The sequence below is a fragment of the Chroicocephalus ridibundus genome, chromosome 3 (assembly GCF_963924245.1).
Source record: "Chroicocephalus ridibundus chromosome 3, bChrRid1.1, whole genome shotgun sequence".
Taxonomy (NCBI): domain Eukaryota; kingdom Metazoa; phylum Chordata; class Aves; order Charadriiformes; family Laridae; genus Chroicocephalus; species Chroicocephalus ridibundus.
In genome coordinates, this window is record NC_086286.1 from 103,111,025 (window position 1) to 103,127,387 (window position 16,363).

General features: G+C 39.4%; 1 protein-coding gene across 1 annotated transcript in view; it reads left to right on the plus strand.

The window, feature by feature from the left end:
• Positions 1-15,875, plus strand: part of GCLC (glutamate-cysteine ligase catalytic subunit) — a 37,290-nt gene extending 21,415 nt beyond the window's left edge. Inside the window, exons 7-16 of the mRNA XM_063330309.1 lie at positions 3,192-3,266; positions 4,156-4,272; positions 5,140-5,278; positions 5,845-5,957; positions 6,635-6,727; positions 7,459-7,563; positions 9,785-9,866; positions 9,972-10,075; positions 10,178-10,298; positions 14,163-15,875. Of these exons, the coding sequence (XP_063186379.1) occupies positions 3,192-3,266; positions 4,156-4,272; positions 5,140-5,278; positions 5,845-5,957; positions 6,635-6,727; positions 7,459-7,563; positions 9,785-9,866; positions 9,972-10,075; positions 10,178-10,298; positions 14,163-14,368 (1,155 nt within the window). The 3' untranslated portion in view covers positions 14,369-15,875. The remainder of the gene's footprint in view (positions 1-3,191; positions 3,267-4,155; positions 4,273-5,139; positions 5,279-5,844; positions 5,958-6,634; positions 6,728-7,458; positions 7,564-9,784; positions 9,867-9,971; positions 10,076-10,177; positions 10,299-14,162) is intronic.
• Positions 15,876-16,363: the final 488 nt, after the last annotated feature.

Sequence of the window (16,363 nt, forward strand, 5' to 3'; positions counted from 1 at the left end):
TTTGCTTGCATTATGTTTATTTTCTACTAATATTCAAATGTAATTGGATGCCTTGATGAAAGGGTCTCTTGGACTGGTGAAACCCCGTTTGATCGAGCACCTTATCCTGGAACTCCAGCACTTTTCAAGTGTGAAAGACCATCTTTCACTGTGGTCTTCTTTCAGGCATGACCAAAGGACGCTGTGGGGATGGAAACTGAGCTGTCTTGTAGGAGCGTGTGGGATTTTTTTAGTTATTCGTTTGGGGTTTTTTTTTCCCCTCTCCCCATATGTAGAACAGCAAAAGCAAGGAGTGACAAGAAGTCATCGGAATATCCGAATTCTGTGAAATTATAATAAAAAAATATATATTTACAAACAGCACATCTGTATAAAATTTCTCATTCTTAAATATTTTTAGCTATCTGCTAAGAAGTCATCTTCTTGCTGCTTGTACCATGAACCTACCAAATTCACACGGGTAACTGTTTTCTGTTACTGCGTGCTGGGAGACATTTTTGGATCTGTTTTGTCCCATTAACGCATGCCCACTCTTTATTGTTTTCATTCATCTTCCCAAGTTACTACTATTTTATGGTATCCTCCGTTTAAATGCAGGTACTGCATCTTGGGAGTGCTTTAATTCTTTCAATATCTGTTTGTTTTAAATGTTTCTCTGTCATAGTAACATGATGCTAGGGGCTGATGGCTTAGGTCGTAGCAAAGTATTTGACTGTTGATACCACTGCCATCTTGGAAGCAGAGCTAAGAAGAGGATACTGTTAAGTTTCTAGGGGCCTAAAGGAAATTCTCCAGCTCCTTTTGTTTCACAGCACGGGCAGAAATAACCCCATTCAGAACACTTCCCTTTGAGAAATTACAGAAAGTGAATAAATAAAATGTTCTTGACAGCAGCCAAGTGTGATTTCTTGTCACGAAGGTAAAATAGGGAGGATCTGATGAAGTAGTAAAGTGTACATGATACTGCGTGTTGTTACAAGGTGTAAAGTTTGATATGGTCTGTTTTGTACCATGTCTTTCTTACTTAAGTCCAATAAAAGAAATATAGCCTTACCATTCAGTCATTGTCTGAACTTGTTTAAAAATGTATTAAATTCCTTTTTATGGAATACCATTTTACTATTCCCCATTTTTGTAATCAGTGGTCAAATTCGTTAGTTTTGTTATCATCAAAGGGAGAATGAAAAGAAGGCTGGCAGGTGCTATAAGCAGCTACTTTTGTATCAACTGATAATTCTTGATAACGGACTAGAAGAAAACATGTATTCCCCGCTGATTTTTCTGTAAGGTAGTTTGCAGTATGCATGCTTTCTTCTGTGCTCTTTTTTTTCCTCACTATGCACCAAGCTACCACTTGTTTTGCTGTATTTCCAAGGTTAAAAGTAATGTCCTGATGAGCTCGGTGGGGACAGTCTGTGGCAATGGTGGGGTGGGAGCCGCTGCTCCTGCGAAGGGCAAGGCAAACCGTTGTGTTCCTGTCCCTTTCGAGGCTTGGTGTCCCTGTGCCTGCTGAGCCTTGTGCTCGTCACTGCTGCTTTCCCCAGTCCTTGCAGTGCCTGCAGCCATCCTCTGGAGAAGACTGCTGTGTGGCCTTTGCCTCTGTAATGGGATGTTTGGCTAGAAACCAGGTGGAATCCCAGACTTAATGTGATTTGGAATGAACATAGAAGGGAAGGGGAGGTGGATATCACTGCATCAGGGGAAAGAGTGTAGGTGTCCTGTCCCATTCCACCGCAAGGCAGGCTCCGTAGTGCTGGAAGTCCAAAATTAGTGATGAGAAATCATTCTTAGCTGCTTCTCTGCAAAGAGAATTAAATAGTCCTAGCTTTTCAAAGTGTGTTGTGTTGTTTTTTCTGATAGCCACTTGAAGGATAAACACAGAAGAAACACTTTCTCTACTGCACACCATTTTTCTAATTGGGGATGTTTTAATGAATGTTGGCTGCAAAACAAACACAAACAAATCCCATATTCCCCCCACACTCAAAAAAAAAAAAAAAAAAAACAAAAAAAAAACCCACCACTGAGCCCACCCGTGAACTCAGAAGTTTTTTGGGTTTTGGGGCTTTTTGTTGGTTGGGTTTTTTTAAGCTTACGTGGGGATTGGGTTGGTCTTCAGTGGCAGACTGAGAAGAACCTGTGTGTTTTGTGGGACTCTATAATTGTAATCCATGGAAGAGGAAAGTCTGTGTTCGGCTGGCATTCTTCAGGACAGTGAGCAGAGATGGTGATTTATGACTGAAGCCTGTTGTGCCATAATGTGATAGTGGTACAGGGATACACTGCCATCTAAGTTATCTTCTGCTCTGTAAATATGTAAACTACAAAGAAAGAGAGAGAGGCTTTTAATCTGATTAGTGTCTTTTAACAGTTTTGAGGCCATTGATTGCCCTCTGCATTTTTAAAATGCATGAAGTGTTGGTTTGGCAAATCTGGAGGTTAAGGTCTGCTGCTAGAAATGCATCTCATGTTTGATGCTGCTCTGAGCAAATTTCAGCAGAAGTTGCAAAGAAGTTATATCTTCTAGTGGCCTATATGCGGCAGGGCTTCCATATCATTAACGGCTTCTGCAAATAACACTTCTTTTCCATCTTTTGCTGTGTCCTGGTCTCTAATACAGGCAAAACCTAACTCTTTTTTTTTTTTTTTTTTTTTTTTTTAATAAAAGTTGTAGTAGGCACGAAAATATTTACTTTTCACGGTTTGGCAGGATCAAACAAAGGCATCTTGAAGTTCTTTAAAACAGGATTAGCTGTCACACAAAACAAATGTTACATGTACAATACTTTCTGACTTGTTCTAAGTAGGCTCCTGGCTTATTTCCTGAAGGTGCATTACTGACCCTTGTGTATTGTAAATGTTAACTCGATTTTCTTTGGTTCTGGCAAGTGTTTGTATATTTAGCCTTGGAGCCCAAACTTTATGGTCTGAAATCTTTTAATGAACATGGAAATGGTCTGGAAAAAAGCTTTCGATAAAAATGCTGCTGATAGATGGGGCAAAAGTTTGTCCAAGAATTGGGGGGTGGGAACCCACACAAAAAACTCCGCCCAAAATCAACCAAACAAAAGAACCCCTTAAAATTCTTGCTATTTAAATTGCTTTATTATATCATTGATTCTAAATTTAGGAAGGCTGTGCTTGCATTTTGATTATAAAAACTGTGATAGCAATTGTACTTCTTCCAACAGGTAACATTCCAGGCGTGCAGCATTTCTGAAGCAAGGTATCTCTATGATCAGCTGGCCACGATCTGTCCCATTGTGGTAAGTAATGGACTTCTATCACATCAGCTCTTTGTTGTGTGAAAGCCACTACATGTAAAAAAATAAATTCTGAACTTAAAAAAAACTTGAATGCTGTTCACAAATTTGGTACTCTAGGAGAAGTCAGTCCCTTGCTAGATTGTCACATGAGCAGTGTGATTTATTTACTATCCAAACAACACTGCAGAACAGATGATGTCTGTTTCTTCTCCTCTGCCCTCCCTCCCACATGCATGAGACTCTTGTTGAGTAGTTCTAGAAATACATTTGGGGCGGTTTTTCATTAAAACAAGACAAGGTTGCTCCTTAAAACAATTTTTAATTTTTCAACTCTGGTCTGGTGTTACAAAGGGTTTCATCTTAAATTGTTTAAATCTGTCCCTTTTCTAAACACGTGGTCATAACCAGGTGTTTATAACAGATGTTATAAAAATAAAGTAGTGGTCTGGTCTAGGTGGTGAGCAGATCCTGCTCTGGGTGAGTTGTGTTCCACCTGTGTTGCTCAGGTGCTTGGTCAAACAAAAATAAAAAATAAAAAGATTGCCAGGTGAACTGCTGGAGTTTGGAAATGTGCGAGCAGAATACTTGCTGATTTTTCCCTAAATTGCTTCTAGCTATATCATCTTTGTGTTCCTTAAATGCTGATCTGTAGAGGTAATAAATCTGGAGAGAGTCAGATGCCACTTCAATAATACTAACCCTTCATCTGGGCATTTTCTAGAGATGGCAGTTGAGAGAATTGTGGTTGTGCAGGCTTTGGCTGTACGTTAAACTGAAGTATATGCTTTATTACTTCTGGACTAGCAAGTTTCCTTTTCCAGTGGGGTTGTATTTTGCTTTTGGTTCCTTGGCTGGTCCTTTGTTTTCATATCAGGCTGTTTTATTTTAGATGGCGTTGAGTGCTGCATCTCCGTTCTACAGAGGCTACGTGTCTGACATTGACTGTCGCTGGGGAGTGATCTCTGCATCTGTAGATGATCGAACGCGAGAAGAGAGGGGGCTAGAGGTAAGTAATGTTAGGTAGTAGATGTCTGGGTTTTTTCAGGCAAAAAAAGTTAAATCTCCTTTAGTATCAAACTCTATTTGTGCTCATCAGAATCCCTAATGAGGGAACATGGCAGTCTTTGTGGTAAATATAGGAGAGATGGTGTAAACATTCACCTTGGTTGTATAGTTTGTGTTAGCATGTAAATACATATTTTTAGTTAGGTAGGGAATCCCAGTAGAACTCCAGTTGCTCCTCCACAGCTTGCTGAAAAGGTCCCCCTGTAATGAAACTGTGCAGTCTGGGCTTGAGCCCAAAAAGCAAAAATTGCTTTCCATTAAGTATCAGGTGCTGCTTGAGTAATCCAGTATTATAAACTAGAACTGCGTGAAAAGAGTCAGTTGTCAGAACTTGAACTTAAGGAATTTCTCCAAGCAGGAATTGGCACTCAAGGCACTTAGAAAATTATAGAGGGGACAAAAAAATTAAAAATCTACTTAAAATGGGTAGTTCAGGAAATATTTCAAAAGCATCTGTAACAATGTGTGCATAGTAAACTGTATTGGTATGTGTTGCAATAGGTATAATAATGCTTTCCAAGTACTCAGGGTAATGGTATACTACATCAGGAAAATGTTTCCGCTTTTAGACACTTCTAGTCAATGTGTGATGGCTGGTTTTTTTTGCTCAGATACGTACATCTGCAAACAAAATAGTCATAATTACAGGATGCTTTCTGTTAAGCCTGCTTAAGACTTTGAATAATTTTAATTGAGGCTGTAGGGTTTTTTAAACAGGATATAATTCTCACGTAAGTGTCATTAGTGAGCAAAACTTAGGTAACATTGTTAACAAGCTGTTAAAATATTGTATTCTTAAATTATATAGCCACTGAAGAACAACCATTATAGAATCAGTAAATCCAGATATGATTCCATAGACAGTTATCTATCTGAATGTGGTGAGAAATACAATGACATTGATTTGACAATAGACAAAGATATCTACGAGCACCTAATAAAGGAAGGTAAGTGTTTGCTTCATTATGAGCAGGTTAAGAATTATGCTTGCAGTGTGTTGGGGATATTTTCCATTTTCGTTCTTGTTTGTTTTCAGTCATTGTGCATCACTCAGAGTGATTCCTACTCAGGAAGTATCTGTGTAATGTGGTCTTGAGAGTTGGTTTCGTTGGGTTTTATTTTTTTGGGTTTTTTTTTTTTTTTTTTTTTAAAGTATTCATTTGTAACAGAAAACGTCCCTAATTCCAGCTTGAGAAGCTCAGTATTTGACTCATTAAAGTTTTATCTTTGTGGAGAGAGCAGAACTGATTTAGGAAACATGGCACAGAGGTGCATCAGAAAACAGGAAGAATGGCAGCCATGCCAATATTGAGCTGCCATTTCTGAAGATTTCTTTTTTTTTTTTCTCTTTAATAATTTCCTTCCTTCCAAAAATCATCATTTAAACTTTAACAGGATGTGGTGGGTTGAGGTAGCATTGCAGAGTTGGATGTTTTCAGTCTTGTAAAACAAATAATTTCCTAGAACCTACTTTGCTATGTGTGAATTGTTTGTTTGAATTTTCATTTTGTAGGTATTGACCACCTTTTGGCACAGCATATTGCACACTTGTTCATTCGAGACCCATTGACTTTGTTTGAGGAGAAAATACATCTAGATGATGCAAATGAATCCGACCATTTTGAGGTTGTGTCTGATTTAGAGGAATTTAATAAATATATAAATAAAATTGCTTATTCTTTATAGTACTGCTTCATTGAAGATGGCTGTATTAGCTTAGATATTTTTTTTCCTGAGTTTTTCACTTCAACTAGTTCTTTAGCATATGACTTTGCAGTTATAAGCACATTTTTTTCTTTGTTTTATCATTTATTTAGGAGAAGGTGGTGGCTTATAGTTTAAGCTCAATAAAATATGAAGAGCCCAAACTATAGCTATGTATATAAGTGTTATGTGGAACTGTCTTTTTTTTATGGCTTCCTAAAAACTGTTTTGTATGTCATTTACATATAAATATGTAACAGCTTTATGAAATAATAGCTATGGTAAGATTCGTTGTTTTTAGTTTGGGATGCATCAACCCCTCACAAAAAAAAAATTCATCTAAATCTAAGCCCCCTAATATTTTATACGTAATCCTCAAACAAAATAGTATAAAAAGTGTAACGTTTTTGCTCTTAGAATGGGTAGTTACACTGTGGTTTATAGGAAGTCATGCCACTTTAGTTTGGAAGTGCTTCTCAAACTTGATGGGCTGTTCCAGGGAAACTATTATGACTCTAGTTACCTGCTTATTCTTCTTTGTTTATATTATAGAATGATGCTTATCTTGATTGTGACAGACTGTTTCGTGTGCTTTGCAGAATATTCAATCTACAAATTGGCAGACAATGAGGTTTAAGCCACCTCCTCCAAATTCAGACATTGGATGGAGAGTGGAATTCAGACCTATGGAGGTAAGGAAGGCTTCAGTGTACACAAAAGTTTCCTTTTAAGTGGAAAAGTACCAGGCATTCTGCCATCCAGTATCAAACCCTTATTACTATGCTGTGTTTTCTCCCCTCTGAATTGCTAGATGCAAGTGAAGTGGACAGCAGTGTTTAATCAGACATGGACTGTGGGAATGTAACTGACAGGAGAATCCACTGCAGCGCAGCAAAGCATGCTAATGGATTTGGGCTGATGGGGAAAGGAATTAGGCTTGCGTTAAAGCAACAGTAAACAAAGCCCCATTTAGCTTCTGGGGACAGTATTTCTCCAGTACTTTTCCTGATACTGAACAATTCCACCGCCATTGTTCTGTTTTTCACAAGTTACTTTATTTTATAGCTGTCTATTTCTGAGCTCTCTGAATTTAATCCCTTTAAAGTGGAAATTTAAAAGCTATTATACATTTGTAATTACACAGAGAGCCTGAAGGTACAAGTTATTAGACAGGCTTTTGAAACGCAAATGTGTTTTGGCATTGGATTAAAGGGTTGAGTTTGAAGTGTGCATGCATTGTGCATTTGAAGTCACTGATGATGATTCCAGCTCGTGCATCACATCTCTGCTAGTAGCATGTGTGTAATTGCAAGTACCAACGTGAATGTTTGAGTCAAACTGTCTTAAACTCTCCCAGATATTTATCACTTCCATGAGTGTCTTCCCACTAAAATAGTTTAATCTCTAATCCTTTCATGTCTAGGTCCAGTTAACAGACTTTGAAAATTCTGCGTATGTTGTGTTCGTCGTATTGCTAACCAGAGTGATTCTGTCATATAAACTGGATTTTCTCATTCCGTTGTCTAAGGTAGGTGTGAAAGATCAGCTCTATTGGAGCTAAATGCAGCACAGTTGCATCAAGACTGATTTTTATCCTCTGCGAGCTAGGAGCTGATATTTGGGCGCTTACAGAACAGTCACTTTTATCTTTCTGTCAGTTTTCATCTGTACCAGTACTCTGAATCAATTTCAACTCTACAGTGTTAAACAAATATTTTACTGCTGCCTCATGGAATTGAGCTTACAGATATATACTGTGGGAATTTATGTGGTGACTAACAGTGTCTGACTACTGCAGAAACACCATTGTCACAAGACTGTTTTGAGACTGGGAAAGGGCATGTTTCCCTCGTTTTACATGTGGGGAAAATAATCTGTGGATGTCAAAATAAAAACTTGAGATATTTATTTTAACATGGCTGTTGCCTATGGCTGTTCGTGTTCTTGTTTTCTATTTTGTTTGTATCTGGTGGAGAGGGAAAGGAGTGGGAGGTGTCTCTGCCCATGTAGCTGGGTTGGAACTAGGTGATCTTTAAGGTCTCTTCCAATTTTAAACATTCTATGATTCTGTGCTTAGTGTTATACAGTATTTTAGTGAAAACAAATACTGCTGATTCTGGTCACAATTGTGACTTGTGCTTGCACAGACCAGCCATGCAAAAATGCGCTTTTTCCTTTTGTCCTCACAATTGTTGAACTGTTTTGGGTGAAATTGTCCTTGCACGTCTTCTTTCTGAGGCACCTAGCCAGAAAATGTCTCTAAATGGATAGTCCTGCAATGTTATAGGTAACTTTGAGAGGTCTCGTAGGGCAGAAGGCTTCTGACAGACTGCATACTGAAAATACTGCCAGTGCTGGCTACAGCATAATAGTATCCTGTGGCTTTTCTTGTGTTTTTAATTAAAATGGAGAAAAATACTCAAGTTGTAAATTAACAGTAATCATACCATACAGTTGGTATGATTTCTAAAAGGAGGAATTTTCTTCCTGATGTCAGGGAGTTTGGACTTTGTAAATATGCAGCAATTTAGCGCTTATAGTTCATAATTACATTGTTATTTGGAATGCCTCAGAAGCGCAACATTTTTAACTAATGAATACTGGTTCAGGCTGAAAAAGAGATCAGGTGCCGAAAGAACCTGAACAGAGTTGGGGGGCTGGGAGGGGCATAAAATTGCTTGAGCTCGCCGAGCAATTTGGCAGGTAATGCAACAGAGAATTGCACAACCATTGGTAAGCCTGCCTCTTTCAAGTAAAACAATACAGGTTTATGGGGCTAATCTCGCACTGATCTCTGCTGTCTGATTGCCTGCGGTTGTACGCCCGTCAGCTAGGACTGGAGTTCTTTCTAACTTTCAAAACAGCCTGTTGTGTAAATAGCTTTCATAATATAAAATGAACGAAAACCGACTTTTGAAAACAAAGCTTTGAAAGGTAAGAAGTGAGTGGAGATTTTGCATTGGCCTCAATTGAAGGTCAAAGAATTCAGGAAATCGTATCCCTTCTTCTGAAGACAATACAGTAAAGCTAATGTCCAAAAGCTGTGTGATGTTAATTCCCTGAGAACATACCGTCCAAAGAACTTGGACAAAATCTTCCATCCAGAAAGGCAGAGCAACGCTTATGTCATTTGCAGAGCGTATGATTAGTGCTTTGTAGTTTGTAGACTTTTTGAGAAGCCTGAAATTTAGACCTTCCTTACAAACAGTCCGAGTTTATCTAACTATCCAACAGATGTTTGGGTATGGAGTTGATACGATTCCCATACAAAGTTACTGGAATTCTGTTTCTGAAAGTTTGTTTAATGCAGTGATAACTCTTCTAAAGACTTCAGTGATTCTGTTAATAAAAGCAGCAAACTGTGGTTAGGGAAATGGCAATTTTATTCTTCTGTACTCATTTAAATTGCATGTAAATATGGAAAGAAGTCTGCCAGACGGGATGCAAGCTGTTAATCACAGCTGTTCCTGTGTTTTCATGCAAACTTAAGAGATTAGTGTAGCATGTTCTAACATAATACCATTACCTTTTCTTGCTGGAGGCCTAATTTCACAGAACATCATCTCTTTGTGGTTTTGCCCAGGGCTCCTGAAGAATGAAGTAAAACTTATCTCCACAGCTTGGCCTTTTGTGATGAAATGATAGGAAATACAGTACATGTTTCAACTAATAAGACCAAAATGGTGAGGGTTTGGGAGAATCCTAATTTTCTAAAATGTCACAAATCTCTGAAATACTTCTTTTGCCAGGTGGATGAAAACATGAAGGTGGCCCAGAAAAGAGATGCTGTGCGGCAGGGAATGTTTTACTTCAGAAAAGATATTTGCAAAGGTATCACAAGAAGAAATCTGATTAACACTGTTGTGGGATTAGTACGTCTAATTCTAATTAGTGGCCTTCTAACCATTTATTCCTTTCCCTTTGTCACCCATGAAGGTGGAAACGCTGTTGTGGATGGCTGTGGCTCTGCACAGAACGGGACAGGCACAGACGCAGAAGAGTACACCTTAATGAGCATTGATACAATTATCAATGGGAAGGTCATAGCATCTTATACCTGGAACACACAATTTTCCCCTCTATTCCACCCTCCCAGAAATCAGATCAAGCGTGTTTTATGCTGACTCTGTTCTCTTACATAGGAAGGAGTCTTTCCTGGTTTGATCCCAATTTTGAATTCCTATCTTGAAAACATGGAAGTGGATGTGGACACAAGGTGCACCATCCTAAACTACCTGAAGTTAATAAAAAAGAGAGCATCTGGTATGTTTGACACTTGCGGACATTGATTTTCCTGGCATTTTTCTACTTGGACAGTAATTGGGCTGTTCTCTAGTTTTTGGTTGTGTAAAACTGGTGGCAGCTGTGGCTGGCTGATTAAGTGTTGAATCATAGGAACAAAGGACTGCAGTGTGTTCTCTGGCTTAAATCTAGTCCTGTCTAATTCTCGTTATAAATGTTTTGTGATCCATTTTAGAACTTAAATTAGGACTAATTGATGCACTAATTACCCTACCCTCTAATCTGAATTGTGTCTCCAATCCAAGATTTCTCTTTTTAGCACCACTTACTGCTGCTTTTGCAGTGTATTCCCCACTTTGTAGTTGTTTGCACATATACTAATCCCCTTTGCCTGTCACTTGAGTGTTGTAAGAGTATGTGAGCTGTGTCTGATAGCGACTCCAAAGCGTGCTGCTCCAAAAGATTCCTAAGTCTAAATTCTGGTATGCTAGAGCATGGGACCTACTCTTTAGTTCCCTGATAAGAAAGCCCTTTTGTAAATAGCAAAACTCCTTCAAGGCAGAGCAAACCAGGCTCTTCCCCATGTTGCAGTGTTTTCAAAGACAGGTGGTATAATGACTCTTTATGCTCCTTTTTAAAATGCAGTGGTATAATGAGTAAAAGATGCAGGCTAAACTTTAATTCAGAACTGGGCACACAGCACGGTCTGCAGCAGCTTTATATGTGCAGATTCCTTCTATGCCTGCCATGCTGTAAATTTAGCTAGACAGTTAATGTTAGTCTCATAGGTCAAGACACCGCCTCCGCCCCCGCCCCCCCCGCCCCCCCCCCAGTTTTAACTGAAGTGTTGCATTCCTTCTTAATTCTTGAAAATTGCTGTAGAAGCTTCTAGGTTTAAAGCTGAGGTGGAAATGGGGACTTTCTCTTGCCTGGTAACTCAGTACTTTAGCAGTACTTCAGAATGCTAACAACTTTTAATTAATTAAAGCTTTCACTGTAAATATTCTTTCCTAAGGCTGCTTGTTTGTAGGAGACTTCTGTCCCTCAGGTAATGTAGACAGGGATTTGATGCTTGGCTTAACTGAGGGAGAGAAGAGAAACTGGCAGGAAGAAAAGGCACATTAACCTTCAAAACAGCAATGCTTTCAAAACATTCCGTTGTTTGTTCTTGTGGCTTTTTCCCTTTAGAAAAATACTGTTGAAAAAACAAGGAATGCATAAATTAGAGGTTTTTTCCAAGAGCTGATGACCTGGGCTTTGACACCCTGTGGCAGCTGTTCCCCGTCCAAAGAACTACTTCGCTACATGGTGCAAAATTGTAGGCATTGCAAAAGTCAGCTTGTGTATTTACATAGGCCTAAAAGGTGTGGGAGTGATGTAGATAAGAGTCCAGGGTTTATATCTTAACTCTGATGAACTGGAATGATTTTTAAACGATGCTTCACAAGAATCAGAATACACAGAATAAAAGTCATTAGGTATTGTATTACTGTGCCATGATATTTCTCAATTGTGAGTTTTGGATTATTCCAGATCTCAGTCTTAAATCAAATGTTCCTGAGCTGCAGCCTGTCTAGCATGAGACGCGTCCACAAAGAGTGGCTGTTTTTCAGATTTCTCTTCTCAAATGCTGAACGTGGAGCACTCATGAGAGTTAAACACTGGAACCTTGGCTGCTGTGGCTTTAACCTTGCCCTGACATAGTTCATCTGTGCTTCAGACGCATCTTCTCCTGCAGCACAGCTAGGTATTGCCCTCCTGGTCTCCGTCCAGCTGGTGTATGACTGCCGCCACTCAGTGAGACTACAGATTTGCTAGACAGGCAGCAGTTGCTGACCACCACCAAATATTAATGAAAGCGGTGTTAAGATAGCAGTATCAAGTTATCCTTGTCCTAGCACGCTCTCCCAGACCCTGGCTGTCTGCAGTGTAGGTGCTTTCTCCACCAAAGGTGGTGCAGTAATCATGGTGCTTGATGACCGTTCACAAACATGATTTTCATGATGGCTTCCTTACCCTTCTTGAAGCACTTACACTTTTGGTCCCCATAAAGTCATACAATAAGAAATGCCACAATTTTATTATATGCTCCTATATAAAATATAATTCCTGTAGTTTTGCATGTTTAAATGCTCTTCACAGTTGCCTTCTAATTGCTGCATTGTAGGATAATGTTTCTCTACTCACATCTCATCAACATTCATGATTTTGCAAACTTCTCAGGTACACTGTTGCTTCCAGACTTGCAATTCCCTTTGTGTTGTCTCTGCTCGTTTGGAAGTTCTCGCACCTTTTGTCAGTCTGTGGTGCTTTTTCCCATTACTTGTATGTTCTTTGAGAGCTGCACGCTGTGTTCACCGTGAAGGCGCTGCAGATTTACACCGGTACAAAAAGGACGCAGAGTGTTTGGGCTGCCTGACCACTAGGTGTCTGTGTTGGTGTTAGCTGGACTGCTCTTCCATCTCCTGCACTTGCGCAGCAGCTTTTAGTCCAAAAATGTGTGTCTCTGCACTTGCGCAGCAGCTTTTAGTCCAAAAATGTGTGTCTCTGCTCCGATCATCTCCCAGCCCCACCAGTTTTCTTGCAGGCCCCCTGCTTTGTGTTGGTTTGAGAAAGTTTTTGTGTGCCTTTTTTTTTAGTGCCTTCAACAATAATGCTTCTTGGGTAAATTTATTTCTGCCTTCTTTTTATATAGAAAAGTAAACTCTGGCCTCACTTTTTTAAAACATGACTTCTGTGTTTTGAGGGACATTTTTATTTCTAATAACCTTTTTTATTCTTCTTTTCTTTCCTGTACTTTTCGCAATTCTTCTGATTTGTGTTCATGTAACCCTGTTTAAAACCGCTGATAGGGTATCTTTGAACAGTCTCGGATGCTTTTTGCTTTTCATTTGTGTGTTCTTCCTTGTTCTCCCTAACTTGATTCCTCTTGCTTTTTGTAATATTCTTAAACCAGAGATTTCTGTAGTGGAAGCCCTTGACTCTTTCCAGTCTTACAAGGAAGCTGAGGTTCCAGTAGCTAGCACTGAAAGTTTCTCTCGGCTCCTCAAGCATCCCATCAGCCTACCTTAATGTCTTACTGGCAGAGTTACCTTAAACTTGTATTGCTAAGGTTTGGATTCAGGAGCAAGATGCAGTAGCCTAAACACTGGTGTCCAGCTGGCCTCCAGCTGCTGCTTTACAGGGGTGCAGGTCTGCCGCAAGTGGTGTGCGCCACTTGATGACACATTTGATGATAGAAGTGTCGGGGACCCTTAGGCACCTGGTGACTGCCCCGTGGACTGCGTAGTGAAGCAGAGGCAGTGTGTGCAAACCAGGAGTTGGTATAATCGGGAACCAGCCTATTTTTTGCTAGGGGAGCTGCCAGAGGGAGAAAGAATAGTTAGTCAAGGAAGACAGAACCAAGCTAGCAGCTGAGTTGCATGGATCAACTACAAAATTGTTTTATATGTAGTTGTTGTAGAGGTGTGTGTTGGTTCATCTCATCCAGATTCTCTGTTAAATGACACGTTTAAGACCTCTTGCTGTACGACCTGTTGGTGACACCTATTCCAGTAGCTACTTCTCTCTGTACTCTCTCATTACAACATCTGGAAGTTTGAAGATCGCACCAGACAAATATAGACTATATGTCAGCTTCATTATGCCTGCAGTTTAGCCATATTTAAAAAGAAAGATACATACAGGAATGTGTTTCTCGTGAAGGGATGGACTCTTCATTAATGGTGTATATAATGCGTAGAACTTCAGGTGTCGTACAGCTAAATTAGATGTATAAACTGAAACTTGGCTCTTCATTAATGGTGTATATAATGCGTGGAACTTTAGGTGTCGTACAGCTAAATTAGATGTATAAACTGAAACTTGACTTCCTCTTGCCCACAGGAGAGTTAATGACAGTTGCTCGATGGATGAGGGAATTTATCGCGCAGCATCCAGACTACAAGCAAGACAGCGTGATAACTGATGAAATGAATTACAGCCTTATTTGGAAATGCAACCAAATCGCACAAGGCCAGGCAGAGTGTCCTGAACTATTAGGGGTGGGATTTAATAAGAAACAAAGTGGAAACAAAACTGGCTCTTTGTAATGAATGAAGGTTTCTTAAATAATAGAAAGTTTAAGCCTTTTAGCGAAGCACTAGCAAAGATACTGTGAATCTGGTACAGTTTCATGGTGTGAAGACCAAAACAGGGATACTGCACTATAAAATGGGCCAATCTGCCTAAATATTTGTTTAAGGCATCCTAAAATGGGCATATTCTTATTGTTAAGATTTATACAATGTACATGTAAATAGTAAAATATTTTTATGATTAACATCAATGTATTTTAATAACATTGTATCTAAAGTTATTGTGAATTAGCTTGTAACTTTTTTATGCTTATTCTAGAAAGAAAAATTGTCCCGAACAGCTTTGTAAATGTAATGGTACTTGTATATTATATGCATTCCAGTTACTGAATGTTTACTGTAATTTTTTTAACCTGGAATGTGCTAAGTAATCTACCTTATTGTGTAAGAAAAAAAAATAATCTTCTGGACCTACCTGAATCGCAGATACTTCTTCCTTCCATTTGGGTTTTGAAAGCATGTAAGAGCAGATATATGCATGTGCATCCCATTTGTTAATCTTCACAGCAGTCGCTCAGTTGCCACAAGACCCACTCGTAAACTGTAAAACTCAGAGGAACACATCTGTCTTTATTCAGATAGCGCAAGTCTGCCTGTCTGCACATGCATCGTTCTTTTTTTGTTTTTTTTTTTCTTCCCCCCCTCTGAAGCAAATTTGTACGTTAGCGCAGTTCAGAAATTTGCCCGATTTAACAAAAAAGCAGTAACAGGGGAGACATAGTGAAAGAGAGGAGGAAATGAGAGTCGAACGTAAAGCTCTCTACAAAGGAACCAGAGACCCGCTCTGGACTTCACTCCTTAACTGCTTTTTCTCCCATATTGCTGACAATGACAGCAGCACAAAATCAAGCACCTGCCCCTTCTTCCTAAAGGTTGAGTTGCTCATTTGTCGTTCATTATTACAGATATTTTTGTCAGCATGTTTATTTCTGGTAAGGTACTTTATGTAGATAGCTGAGGTGCCTACATAGCTGTAGGTACAGGCAACTTAATCCCCTCTAGAAAATAGTTATAAAGAAATTATGGAATGCACTAATCCTTTGATTTGGAAGCCAGTGCTGGGAGTGACTGTAAAGTATTTAAAATTTAGCCATTGCAACTTGTAAATAAAGCAAACTTAAGGGGCCTTCTTGATTTAGCTTCTTAACTGACTTCTGGAAGTGAATTGCGTTATGGGCAGATTATGCAACGCTTAATGCAAGCATATATAAATACCTAAGGTGTAATGATTTTTTTAAAAAGAACTAATGGAGAAACTGCAATGAAGAGGTGCACTAAGAAGAAGCTTTTATGTACTGATATTAGACTTTGTTCTGTGTTCCCGAGGTGTGCTTTAGACAATAAAAAGAATGCTTTTTTTTTTTTCTGCGGTGGTGAATCTGTTTTAACCCAGATGTAGGCATATGCGAATTTAGTTTCTGTAATAAGGAAATAAAAATAAAATTTGCAGTATGTGTTGGTCGCTTGCGTGACTTGAACCCATGTTTGTGGATTCAAAAAAGGAGGCATTGTGTACCTGGCAAGCACAGCTCATCCTGCCCGCTCTTATTTTGTTCACAGGGGAAGTTCTTGGGATTAAGGGCAAATGGTCTGAACCCCTGCAACAGAGAAATCCTTGCTGCTGTTGTGGTGGCATCTGTCTGATCGCACAGCGCCAGGTGCTATGCTTGGAAGACCCCTAAAAAAACCTTAGACTGCTTTCCTGCTGGTACTGCATCAACATGTGTCCTTTTTCCCTTTCAGTTGACGTTAAATTACCGTTCTGGCCTAGTGGGTGGCCACTGTCCTGTAACTGAGAGAAAATTTTGCCGTGATGCCTAAAAGCTGTGGCTGGAAGTTGCCCTTGTGAGTTCTTGTATGTGTGTTTTCAGAAAGGATGAGAAAGATCAAACACAAAACTGCCACTTGTTCGTTGAGATGTCCATGGTTGTGGTATCTAAGCAGCTTGCG